The sequence below is a fragment of the Aspergillus glaucus genome (assembly GCF_001890805.1).
Source record: "Aspergillus glaucus CBS 516.65 unplaced genomic scaffold ASPGLscaffold_31, whole genome shotgun sequence".
Taxonomy (NCBI): Eukaryota; Fungi; Ascomycota; class Eurotiomycetes; order Eurotiales; family Aspergillaceae; genus Aspergillus; species Aspergillus glaucus.
The window spans coordinates 153,872-166,441 of record NW_019170483.1 but is presented as its reverse complement, the minus strand read 5'-3'; the positions used below and the strand labels follow the sequence as shown (position 1 = coordinate 166,441).

Sequence of the window (12,570 nt, the reverse complement as noted above, 5' to 3'; positions counted from 1 at the left end):
TGAAACCCCGCAACAAACAAGATCTTCCCGCCCCCCACAAGGTTCTTGTGCTGGTCAAGCATCCAAGAACAGTCTGTTGCGATGATGCGGGTGTAGGTGCCTTTGTTGGCGACGGCCCAGTACGATTATTGAATCGTTGATCTTGGTCCAATTGAAGGTACGGGCCGAAATGCCAAGGGCAGCTAAGACAGGGATGAAATATCTTCCTTATGAGGGCTAAAGTGGTTTCATTGGTAGCAGACCCTCCTCAGCTCTTGATTAAGATTTTCTTCCCATGGGAATTTCGACGGGAGGCTCGCTAGTAGTAACATTCAAGCTCAACCTTCACCATTATAACGCATTCAAATGAAGGGTTGCGGCATAATATACGCCAGCGATTTAATCGACTTCGATATAAACCTCGACGCTTCTTGAAGGACACCAGTATTCACTCACCACAACACACCCAAGCAGACTCGAGTCTTGCAACCAAGTAAGTATTACATCTCATCATTCAAACGGTGCTGATAATATAAGCGGCCCGGATTCAGCTTCTCAGTATGCAGCAGTCACTGCTAGCTCATTGCCGCTTAACCAAGCGAGTGATATCCCTAGGGAGTCGACCAACACTAAGAATGACGAAGCTCAAATCCAAACCGGCCAGGGCAGACTTGAACAAAACTTGATTACCGATCAGTTGACTCCTGGTCATGACATTGGCAATGTTATTGTTTCTTCAGACCTTTGGAGTGCAGCATATCGTGAGGCAATTGAGAATCTTAGGCAGGAAATAGACATTGCAACTCTAGAAGGAAAGGATGCCGTGCAGCTATTCAGAGAACTCCATGAGACTGAAAAAGAGACAACTGATGAATCTGCCTTCTCAAGAGGTTTGAGGCATTTTGCGTTTGGCACAAGTACCCCTTAAGAGAATTAAGTTAGAATTAGATCTGGTGAGTTCCCTGACAAACGTGGAACCGACTGCAGCAACGGTTTTTGGTGTGCTCAGAAGCGTGACTGCGGTAAGCTCAGTTTATGAAAACATTACGCGTGCCATTACCCCAAGAGTACTGACTCGGATCTGCGCAGATTGCTATCAGCTTTGCAACTGCTGATTTAGACTTCGCGAAGCAAATTGGGGAAATGCTAGAGCAAATTCCCTACATTGAATGATTTTGACACGCTCGGCCAGAAAGCGGATAGGAAAGATATTCATGAGGTAATCTACAGTGAGTCGTTTGAAAGCCTTTCTAATGTTTCACAGGCACTCGTACTGGTGTACCAAAAGATCCTAGAGTTCTACAAAGTCGCACTCGAAATATTAAGTAGGAAAGGGGTAAAATTCAGGATGCAAATGGTCTGGGAGACTGATCGCCTCCCAAACATTGTCCAAGATTTCTTGAGATATTCCGATACTCTCCGAAAGCTTGTAGAAAAAGCGACGTGGGAGATTGTGGAAGACATCAAAGCCACGTTCTATGATCAAGAAAGTAAGTTTCCGCGCACTTAAAATTGCTCTACTATACATTATTACCCGGCCCTAGTTGCTAGATGGTTAGGTGATGACAAGATCAGCCGCCAGGGTCAATACCACGAGTCTCTGCAAACTTTTCGAGCTGATCAGGCTTGTGAATTCTTACTGGAAAATACCAATTTCACCAACTGGTATGACGGTTCCGATTCTCAGCAGCTGGTGATCCTCGGCGATATGGGCCGTGGGAAAACCGTTGCTATGACATTTCTTGTAGACGAACTGCGTCGAAGAAAGGAATACCAACTACCCCAGCCCATGATATGCTATTACTATTGCTGGGATAACGAGACAGGTAATGCTACCTCTATAATCCCTACTCTGATTATATCACTCCTTCAACAGCTCCCGGGCCTGAAAAAGCCATTTTTTGAGTGATATAAACAGGCTCAGGTTTCTGGAATTTTTAATCCAGCATCAAGCATTAAGAAACTGGAAGAGTTCCTGCAAAAGGTGCTGGAAGCAATTGACCGCCCAGTTTTCGTCATCATTGACGGTCTGGATGAGTGCGATACAGCATCTCGAAACAGACTTCTCAAGTTATTGAAAACTTTATCGCGAAAGATTTCGGGGCTTAAAACCATACTGTCCTCCCGTCCTCAGGAAGAGATCTTGGAACAGCTGGACGAAGCGGCGGCTAGGATCGAACTGGGTCCTGACGTTCAGCGAGATGGCATTATTGTTGACAAAATAGTTGAAAGCAAATTGTCTTATCTATCGATGGATGTCAAGGCACTCGTCATAGAGAGACTATCTCGCTTAGCGCTAGGAAGCGCCATATGGACAAAGATGATCATTGAGCTGATCGAACTCCGCAAAATAAGGGCATTCAATCCGATGCGATACTTTTTGGAAGAAATGCCGCTACCCGGATAGCTCTCAGAGCCCTACGTCACGATATTTTCCCGTTGTACTTCAGATGATCCCAAAAATGAGGAGCTTGCAAGCGCAGCTCTGAAACTTCTCGCCATCGCCCGCAGACCTTTAAGCATACTAGAGCTCGCCTGGGCCGTTGCGTTGGGTGCGGCTAAACATGTTACAACCATCGACGATCTTGCTCAGCTGGTAGACCATCAAAGATTCATGAGTCTTATTCATCCATTCATTACTCAGGTCAACTTTAGTGATGTAAAGAAGCGTCAAGTTCGACTCACACACCAGTCGGTGAAGAAGTTCATCATCGAAAAATGGACTCCTGATAAGCCTGATTCACAAGGTCCGAATCTAACAAAATCTGATCAAATGATTGTTGATCAACGTCTTGAGAGCCTGGAGACATTCATCTTGGATATTTGCACCAGATATCTTCTCTTAGATGATATTGACAATAGAGATCTATTCTCCGCAGAGCAAGTGGCAATCACAGAGCTGCCCCAAGAATTCGACCTATTCAGTGATAACGAAGAGCCGAACCATTACAATCGACATTGCACGTGGGAAACCTGGGAAGAAGATATGATTCGCTACGACCCGATTGAACGTGGCTTTGGTGAGTTCTTCGTCTACGCATCAAGCCATTGGCTGGAACATTTCGGCGCTATCACGGTCGAACCTCTTCCAAGCCTTGCAAGCATAATGAACTTATGCCAAATGGGATCGATCCGATTCCGCAATTGGACTCAACAAAATTGTCGCCCAGGCTGCACGATGACGGCCGGATTTCGATTTGACAGCAGTCTGTATGATCCCCTCAGCATCACTTCGCACTATGGCTCAGGAGCTATGCTACGTGATATGCTTGAGAACTCGGACTTTGATAAGGACAAGTTTCTTCGAAACCCAGCTATGGAGGCTGCTGATCAGATTTTCCAATGGGGCAACATATCAAGGCTCAGGATACTCTTCTTGGATGATAAACTTGGTCATCAGCTACAAAATCTTGGCTTTTTTTCGACTTGTCATCAAAATGTGGAATGACCCCTATATAAATCACCACAACTGGGATCCTGCATTTGACCTCGTCGAATATGTGTCAGATAAGATGGTCCAGGAACAATGGGGAAATGAGCTCTTGTGCGTGGCTGCCGGCGCCGGCTGCATGCCCATAATTCAGCGGTTGATGACTAGCGCTCAGCATAATGCAAAGCTTGGGTGTGAATTGCTGCGGGAGTTCCGACCTGAACAATGGTCAACATTTGGCAAACCAACGCATCAATCGATTGGGGAGGCTGTTATGGGAAACCACATTGATGTGGTAGAATACTTATTGCGAGAGAATGACATCGAAGCCCATCTTCGATACCGAAACTCCCGCGGTGAAAACGTCCTGCATTTGGCATCAAGGCTCTGCAATCCAGAAATGTTCCACCTTTTGATTCCCCGTTTCCAAGAAGGTATCCATCAAGCAAACGATCAAGGAGACACAGCCCTAGTGCGGATTATCGTGAATTCCTCGGCCTCACAAAACCGGTATAACTCGGCGAGAGTCCTGCTCTTACACAGCGACGTCGGCTCAATGTTAGATCAACTTGTAATCCACCATCAAAATCGTGAGCCATCAAACTTGGAACGTAGAATATTGATCTTTGTGCATGGTTATCTATTGTTAGTACTCCTGAATTAGAGCCCACACAGCATGACGAGCCAACATTGCTGGTCAAGCCAACAGCTGAAGGTCTGACTGAAATGACAGTTCTTCAAGGGTCACTTTTTCTCGCGAGGGAGCTACTAATATCATAGCATAATTGATAAGAAATCGTGGTTGACAAACGATAGTTATCATGGCATTAGCATATATTCGTACACGTTTGATATCTACCAATTAGTTAGGCAAGCCCCGCCTTCGAGGGAACTTGTAAGCTTGTGTATTTATTTGCTGATTTATTTATGTTTGTGGTGTGGAGGAGCATCGTCATTCTATGCAGATGAACTGTTTGCATTGTTTGTTTTCCAGATTAGATTAGATCAATGGATCACAGTTGAATGGAAAAAGCACCCATGATTTACTTACGAGATGGGTTAAATTCTCTTATTGATTCACTAATATATCTTTTATGGGTCGATGGGGTAGATATGCCCTAACTATCTTGTTTGGTACCTTGTTATCTACTGTTTTTAGTACCTATAGTGCATATGTATAAAAGACCATTACTCTTACCTATTTACGTTGTACTAAGTATTTGTACAAGTACAGTGAAGTACTTGTTGTCGCGTGTTCCCAAAAAAGAAGTTACGGTATGGTAATAAATAGCGCTGGGCATGTATTAATGACATCATCGACCTAGACCGGTCGATAACCGGGATTTAGAGGATTTAGAGGAGAATAAAGAAGAGTACAAGTATGTAGGAAGAATAGACATAAAACATGTATTACTCTGTAGAGAAAGAAAGAGAATAAAACGATACATACTTGTAAGTAAAGGAATAAAACATACATGATACAGGCACAGTCAGCTGCAGGGCTCGTGATCTGACCCCTGTCTGTGTGCGCCTTGACAAATATGCACAATACAGAGTACTTGTACAGACATGCTTGTCAGTATACAAGCAGTAGTAGAGAACAGAGCGAGAATAGAATACTTGTAGAAGAGTATTGTAGAATAGTACCTACAAGTATATAGCAAATAACAACCCCCGTATACTTGGGCTACGACTCTTTTGAGTGGGCCAGATGGCATCATTATTGTTGGTCACTTTCTTTCTTTTGTCTTTATTCTTTTTCACCTTTTTTTTTTTTTTTTTTTTTTTCTCCCTCTCTCTCTCGCTTTCTCTCTAACTTTCTTCTTCTTCTCCTCTCTAATACAGAGAACTTTTCTCAGAGACACTCTGGTCGCAGTCAATCCCCGCACACTCAATTTAATCACTCAGCAGCTCCCCCCCCCCCCGCAAATCCTCCTTAGAAACTCTCCTGCTGAACTCCCGACACTTTTTTCCACTGGACACTTTTTCCTACTTTCTACACCACCGCACTTTCGACACTCTCTACGCTCTATTTACCGCTATTTCACGCTCCGGAGCAGCAATTCTCTCTTCTCTCTTCTCTCCTCTAGTTCTCGCTCTCTTTTACTATCCCCGGACAGCCAGCCAACTCCCGGCAGGGCTGCCCGAGTCACCATGGCTTCTTTCAAGGTACCGTCAATATTCAGCAACCCATTATTATCTTCTCAGTTCTAATACGTTGTCTCTACTGCTAGGAACACACTCTCTCGCGTCCTCTCCCCCAATCCTCCCAACGACACCACCACTCCCACTCCATGTCCCTCGGGGCCGTCAATCCAAACCACCGCGTCACTCGTCGTAAGAGTGTCACCACAGCTACTGTTACCAGTGCTGCTGCTGCTGCCGTGGCTGCTGCTACCGTCAAGGACCCCAGCAGTGGTGATTCCGCGGGTGTTCCCATGCCTGCCTCTGTCAACCGTCGACCCTCCGGCCGCAAGCCTCTCATGGAATCCTCCTCGGTCGGACTACCCTCCGGTTTCACCGCGGCCACTTCCTCACCTTCGTTTTTCTCTCGGAGTATGAACAGTCCTGGTTATCAAGATCCTTCGGTCGCGGGCAAGCTTTCGGTCCCGAACCAATCCTCTCTTGCTCCGAATGCTGGCTCCACCGCTACAAACACTCCGCCAAATCCATCGAACCTCTCTGCTTCCTCTTCTAAGAATCGAAGCCGCCGTGTCAGTGAAGGTGCTCCCCCGACTAGAGAAGGAAAACGTTCCTTGGTCGAACTTCGCTGTGAACGTTGCGGGAAAGGGTACAAGCATGGCAGCTGCTTGTCCAAGCATATGTGTGTATCCCCTTCCCACAATCAATCCACGCTGTCCTGCCGGTTCTCGGAGCATTGCGCCATGTTGGCTCTGTTAGGTCGCCCTCGTGGTTCCAGCTCCTACTCCTTTAGATACCTTCCCCCCCCCCCCCCTTTTCTCCCCGTATCCTACCCTCCTGGACTCCCGGTTGACGTTGGTTGAAACACATTAGGTGGGAACATGACCCGGCTTGGGCTGTTACCTCGAAGCTATTGATCTCCAAACATCAGCAAGTTCAACTCTTGGAAGCTGCTAGTGTTCTCGTCACTATGAATGATGGCCCAGAGGAATCGGAGTTATCTTCCGCCTCACCCGACGCGTCTTCGGAGCGTCGTGAAGGTCTCAGTTCCGCCGATACCACGCCCCCTCCCATGGAGCAAGATATGGAAGAGGATGAGGAAAGCGAAGATGACGAGGATGACCTGGAAATGTCTGGCGTATCAACCACCGCAGACAAGCGATACGATGTTCCCCGTGCCAACCGGAATCCCTCCGGTCTTTTCTCCCACTCCTACCAATCCATTCCGTCGAGTTCGTTCAATGAGAGTGCTCCATTGCACTCACCGTCATTTGCCAACTTCCGACACTCGAGCATCGAGACGCGACCTTCGACGGCAAACACGAGGTTGCATGACGACGATGAGGCAGACTTGGCCGCGGCTATTGGACTCTGCAACTTTGGCACCCCACGATCGCGTCCTGTGGCCATGTCGCCCAGCATTCCCCCGGTGCCTTCGCTGCCAGGACGATTCTTGGATCCTGGCAACCAGAGTCAGAGCTTAGACCAGTCCCGACTCCCCGGAGCCGACACTGCCATCCCTGGATCCATCCCCGGGTCCATCCCGAACTTCCTGTCCGTATCCTATAACCCATCTCTTTCCTACAAGGTATCCGATGAACGGGAAGTCCGGACAGGCGATACAGACCGCACATCGCGGCAGAACCGCAACGCAGATGTCGACTTCGGGAACTGTCCGACGCAGGACGATGATGACGACGGCGTTTTTGGCCTAATGGAGGAGTAACCTACCCCCTTCACCTATCTCTTTCTAAGAGCTGCAACAGTCAGCTGCATAATGACTCTACGAGCTAGCCTCTTGCTTTCCTTTTTTGTTTTATCCCCATTGATGCGTATTTGGTTGCATCATTGCAGTCCCAGGTGAACTACCCAGCCGTTGACGTTGGTATCATTCTGGAACTTTGCTTTTACATATTACAAGATGGACTGGCTTGGAATTATACGGTCCATCCAAGTATATTATTATTAGTCCTTCCTTCTGTTTCCTTTGTTTCCAGCCACCATGTATCATTTGAATTTCTACATAACCATCATGGCCAGCGTTTGACATTGATATATACACCCTGACCTTGTATACATGCGTTGCATGTACCTCTGGTCTCTGTACTTGCTTGATAGCAATGGAGATATTGCATATTTAATGTTGCACGGATATACATATGTAGTGCACAGCCCTATTTTTTTTTTTTTTTTTTTTTTTGCGAGTAATATAAGCAATTCGGTTCATTTTGGCGTTGTACAACGTCTAACTGGAGAACGGTTATGTTCCGAGATTTTTCTAGTTTATCTTTTCCAGTCTATCTAAAATCTCGTTTTAATCTGGACTATGTATCAGAAGTACAAGGAGGTGCCCCAGGCTGCCTGACACTTGATCAAAGCGAGCCTCGAAATTGATGGCTTGTACGAAACGGTTCATGTAGAGGCTTTCTGTCACTGTAAACCTAGCAATGGAGGTACTAGCATATCTACGCTACATAGGATGGACTGTGCAATAGGAAGGAGGTCTGGGGGATGTGTGTATAAAAGGATAGACGGGGGGGGGGGTGTGTACGAAGGTACGATGCCAGAGGTTTAGAGCTGACAGAGCTAGATCAACGACGATTCAGGGACAAGGTTCCAGGCAACGACCACCGCCATGATCCCTGTATTCAATTACAGACCATACCCAGATGAGAAGCGTCCCATCAGGGTGACACCAGCCAGGGAATCATTAGTTTCAGCACTAAAATGATCATGATAATGGCTGTTTCTTGGTGGAGAGATGATTTAAACCATTTTGCTGCTAGCAAACGTTGTGCTTGTATTGGTCTGGAATAAGGCTAAGTATAAGCTCTGTGTCTTGATTGATAGTACTGTTTAGTATGTCCAATTTGAAGGATTAGAAGAACTGTTGCATTTATGAATGAGGATAGAGTATCTAAAACATGTAGGTCGAACTATTGCTGCTGCTTATGGTAGAAATGATGATGATAAGTGGTCAACTTCAAGGCAGTGGTAGATACGCATATCCCAGCGATGTTGCTGATGAGCCTGTATATGCTCCAAGTCCCCGCTCCTCCTGCTCGACCTTGAAACTGAACCTGCGGCCACGATGCCAGATCCGCCATCACTTAACATTCCAAGACACCGTTGCATCCACCACGAACACACTGCCTGGGCATTGAGTCTGCTATTGATTGAACGACGCGGATGGTCCGATCTTTCAATCAGCCGGGCCGCACGTAGTCCGGTTTACATTTGCTTGCGTGCAAATTGCTTGACTTTGGTGTATCCTCTTTTTTGCTTGGTGGGTTCGTCTATGTGGTCTAGGTCTTGGAAGGTGAGTTTTCCGTCGTTCGACCGGTGGAAGAGAATGGCGTATGGCGGGATTTCGTTTGTTTTGAATTATTCCAGAACCAGGGAGGGGCTGGATGTGTCGAGGAGTCGCATTGTGTATTGCTGGGAAATGGATGTGGTGCAGGATGTGATAGAAGACATTCAGTTACAAGACCGCAACCCCTGTTTCTTCCTCATTGGCATAGCAAAGAGCTTAACTTGTGAATAATGAGGATTATAAGCAGCCGTGCCATATCAATATTCCTTGTAAGCGTACAAGGCCTAGTCGATATCTGACATCGAGCAGCGAACACACGCTATGCCCGAAATGGCAAACATAAGGACGTACTTCTTCTATTTAATTTCCTTTCCACTCAAACAATACGTTCCTTGAGATATCTAATGTAAGGGAATGTTCCAGTTTTCTTTCATATAATGTTTTTTTGACAGTGTGATGATGGATGATGTTCTATAGTCAATCAATGAAAGCACAAATGCTCTGGATTTCCTATTGCTTGATTTTGATACAGTCTTTCCCAATCAGAGGCGTCATCATATGTCATTTCGCACGATGACACTGGACTTATGTACCTCAGCAGACTACTTCGGAGCAATGGTACGTTAAGCCCGCTTGACTGTTGGAGGGACTCTCCCCGGATGTTAAAGCTGCGTATCTAAAGCTATTATGAGTGCGGTGACTATTAGCTAAACGGAAAATGCTCCGAGCAAAAACTATAGCGCAAAGAAGCGTCCGGGTCGGCTTTGTCAAGCAATTCGGAATCATTTGCCGCAGCTTTGACTCTGATAGTTCCCGTGGTTCCCTTGGTCATTTCTATCTATAAAAAAATAAAAATAAAAATAAAAATAAAACCACCGCACCATGCCATATATGGAAGGCACTAGGTGTATCTTACCAATAGATAGTTAGGCCAGGTATATTTGCTGTGAAGTATACTCTAATTATCGAAATTTCCACGAATTGTCCATCCAACTAACGACAACCCAAACTGTCAACAATGTCAGCCCATGTGAAAAGATTTCCATTCGCCAATACGGACATTCGACAGGCTGCTTCTAATTGACAGGTGCGTATGAAAGCCGCGTAACACTGTGCTTTGTCGATCGGCAAGGCTGGGATCCTTGGGCTGCAATCATTTCGGATCTCCGCATCTGTCTCTGCATTGTATTTGCATTATACTATTCTCGATCTTGACGGAATCTGCGTACACAATGAGCTTTGGATATATTGTGGCGTTGGGGATATCTTGACCACGTTGAAGCTCGCTGATGATGTCAAGAAGCGCTTCTCTCAAGCGTTCAAGGTCGTTTTAGATGAGTACGATCACGCTGCTGTCAGCGCGCTAGATCGGAACATGCCACCCAAGGAAATACATTGCACATCATGCGACTCGCCTTTAAAGGTAATTACGAGACAGCCATCACAATAGCAGTAGTGCTTGATCATGGCACACGCTGATAAGACAAACACTCTTGGTCAGACTCCACTTTATGCAGCTACGGAGAATGGATGAGATTTTGTTGGTTGCAAGGGATGCGCATCTTTATTGTGGTCTGGCTTAGCTGCATTCGATCTCTTGACGTACGCTGCCATGAATGGCTAACGACTGCTTTATCTTACCTTTTCACACTAGTGATCACTGACGCCGTCACAATTGCTCTTAGTACATCGGATGCTGGGGTGTTAAGTACTGGACAATCCGATGAAGCGATGAGTTTAAGCCCTATTAGCCCGAATACAGCAGTACATCGATGTGTGGAAGCGAATGCCGATAATGGTAATATTGATAATAGATAGATGATCGTAAGAAAAGAGCGAAGGACGAAGTATAGGGGAGGGGCCCATGGCCCGACCATGAGAAAACACGAGTCCAAGCGAACCAATCAGATGGCGCACTATCTATAGGCTAAGTCAACCTCACTCCGACACGATGCCTTTCGCCTCCCACATAGATACCCAAATGGCTTATACGGAGTACGGGTGTCTTATAACATAGAATGTTATTGGTATTAAGTCAAAAAACTCTCACAATAGCAACCTGAAAGGTATGCGACTAAATTAGGGCTAATGTCGCCAGCTGACGAGGCTACTTCCAGTTCAAGACCATTAACACGGGGGATAGATCCGTCGTCCCCTTTCCGTTTCCTCTACGGTCTGTCTAGGTGGCATTTGCATATGCAACTAACAGTCCCGCTAGAACATGCTACACAGCGGCCTGGACCGGAACCCAAAAAATATGTACATACATACCGCGAGTCTCTTCTTATTTCTCATCAACCATTCGTTTCCAGGGAAGAATTAATGCACAGCCTGAACGATCTTCATATCTAAACAATTCATGACACCCCATTAGTCCCTTCGCGCATCATGTTATATCCAGAGAGATAAATACCGGAATGAGGGCGACAGACACGTATATGGACCATACAGCTCGCCAAAGTTGTGCGGGCTTCGCACTTGTTATAACTCTGCATCCATATCAAAATTTTCTCTCTGTAGGTCTGAACGAGAATGAATCACGGCCAGTCCTCGTCCCGCGCCTCATCATGTCACTGTAAATCTGTGAGTTGTCGCGCCGTGTATGTATGGACTAATGTGCAATGCATGCTAGGCCGGAAAAATGCCTCATGTCAAGGCTAATAGTTACTCCAGAGAAGTCGAGAAGAAGCAAAATGAGAATCCCCGTGACAAGCCATGTTCGGAAAAAGATGTCATCAAAATGCAGATGCTCGAACGTCGGATATAAATGTCATTGCAAGAGTGCGCTGATCGGTACAAGTGTGCCCGATAATAGATGAGGAGTTGTTTTCTGTATGGCGATGCGCGCAGCACTGGTGTAAACATGGTTTGGAAGCCTGCTTTTTGAAAGACATATAAACCTTTCCATCTGAAGGGTATCAGAGAAGCCTGCATAGCAATATTCTTTTTCATTGCATCACATTACTTTTTTTTCTAAAAGCTTCGTTGCGCATCGTGTCCAAACCGCCTATCATGCCTAAACCGAAGAAAAAACAACTCCTCAGTGGCGACCCCCCCCCCTACCTTCTGAGCGAGTTCCCGCACTGCGGAAAACTTGAATCCTATATTCAACTTCACGCAGAATCGATTGATACTACTTTCAACGACGTTCTCCCCAGTTGTCGCTGACAATGGGGGGTGCAAAGAAGAAAGGGGTGGTTGGAGCTGCATCTCCATGGCCCAACTGCTTGTACAATCATAAAGACCACAATGAAGGCACCCATGCAGCTGCTATTCTCACAGAAACAGCAGAGCTGAAGCAAATTGCTGACTGGACCCAGGGGCTACCCCCCCAGGATCTATTCATCTGGTTTATGAGTTCAGTTGAAGATCTTGCAGCAAAGGTGCACAACTGTGCCAGCAACAATGGCAGTGAAAACCATGATGGCCAGAAAGAAGTACTCCAACATATCCAAGATATGTTTGATAAGCAGACAGAGGAAATGAAAGCTCTACAGTACTCAATGCAGCCCCTGAAAGCAACCAATAGCCCCCCAGCATCTAACCCCTCTGGCCATGCAAACTCTTATCAGGATGCAGCTCTAGCAAGTCACCTGACATCAACAAAGTCCTCTTTGGTCTCAAACTGGATGCAGGGCAATACCAATGGATCCATTGGCACAAATGGAACACTAAGCACCTCTCCAAGCAACCAAGCAACCCCATT

At 46.2% G+C, this 12,570-nt stretch overlaps 4 protein-coding genes across 4 annotated transcripts in view; all 4 read left to right on the top strand.

Moving 5' to 3' along the window:
- Nucleotides 1-691: 691 nt before the first annotated feature.
- ASPGLDRAFT_1506875 (uncharacterized protein) lies at nucleotides 692-1,326 on the top strand (the record flags this gene model as incomplete). Its single annotated transcript, XM_022542172.1, has 3 exons — nucleotides 692-885; nucleotides 911-1,001; nucleotides 1,069-1,326. Coding segments are annotated over 3 exons (369 nt in total), but the record flags the coding sequence as incomplete, so codon positions are not given.
- Nucleotides 1,327-1,333: 7 nt separating this feature from the next.
- Nucleotides 1,334-3,510, top strand: ASPGLDRAFT_77654 (uncharacterized protein; the record flags this gene model as incomplete). The annotated part of the gene is made up of 4 exons (XM_022549907.1): nucleotides 1,334-1,469; nucleotides 1,524-1,884; nucleotides 1,933-2,248; nucleotides 2,387-3,510. 4 exons carry the CDS (start codon nucleotides 1,334-1,336, stop codon nucleotides 3,425-3,427), a joined length of 1,854 nt encoding a protein of 617 aa, XP_022396135.1. The 3' UTR covers nucleotides 3,428-3,510.
- A 2,053-nt stretch (nucleotides 3,511-5,563) lies between these two features.
- ASPGLDRAFT_70148 (putative C2H2 finger domain protein) lies at nucleotides 5,564-7,277 on the top strand (the record flags this gene model as incomplete). Its single annotated transcript, XM_022549451.1, has 3 exons — nucleotides 5,564-5,578; nucleotides 5,644-6,233; nucleotides 6,425-7,277. The coding sequence occupies 3 exons, from the start codon at nucleotides 5,564-5,566 to the stop codon at nucleotides 7,275-7,277; spliced, it is 1,458 nt and encodes a 485-aa protein (XP_022396134.1).
- A 4,614-nt stretch (nucleotides 7,278-11,891) lies between these two features.
- ASPGLDRAFT_52701 (uncharacterized protein) overlaps nucleotides 11,892-12,570 on the top strand; it is a 975-nt gene continuing 296 nt past the window's right edge. The window contains exon 1 of the mRNA XM_022547820.1: nucleotides 11,892-12,569. Within this exon, the coding sequence (XP_022396133.1) occupies nucleotides 12,035-12,569 (535 nt within the window). The 5' untranslated portion in view covers nucleotides 11,892-12,034. The remainder of the gene's footprint in view (nucleotide 12,570) is intronic.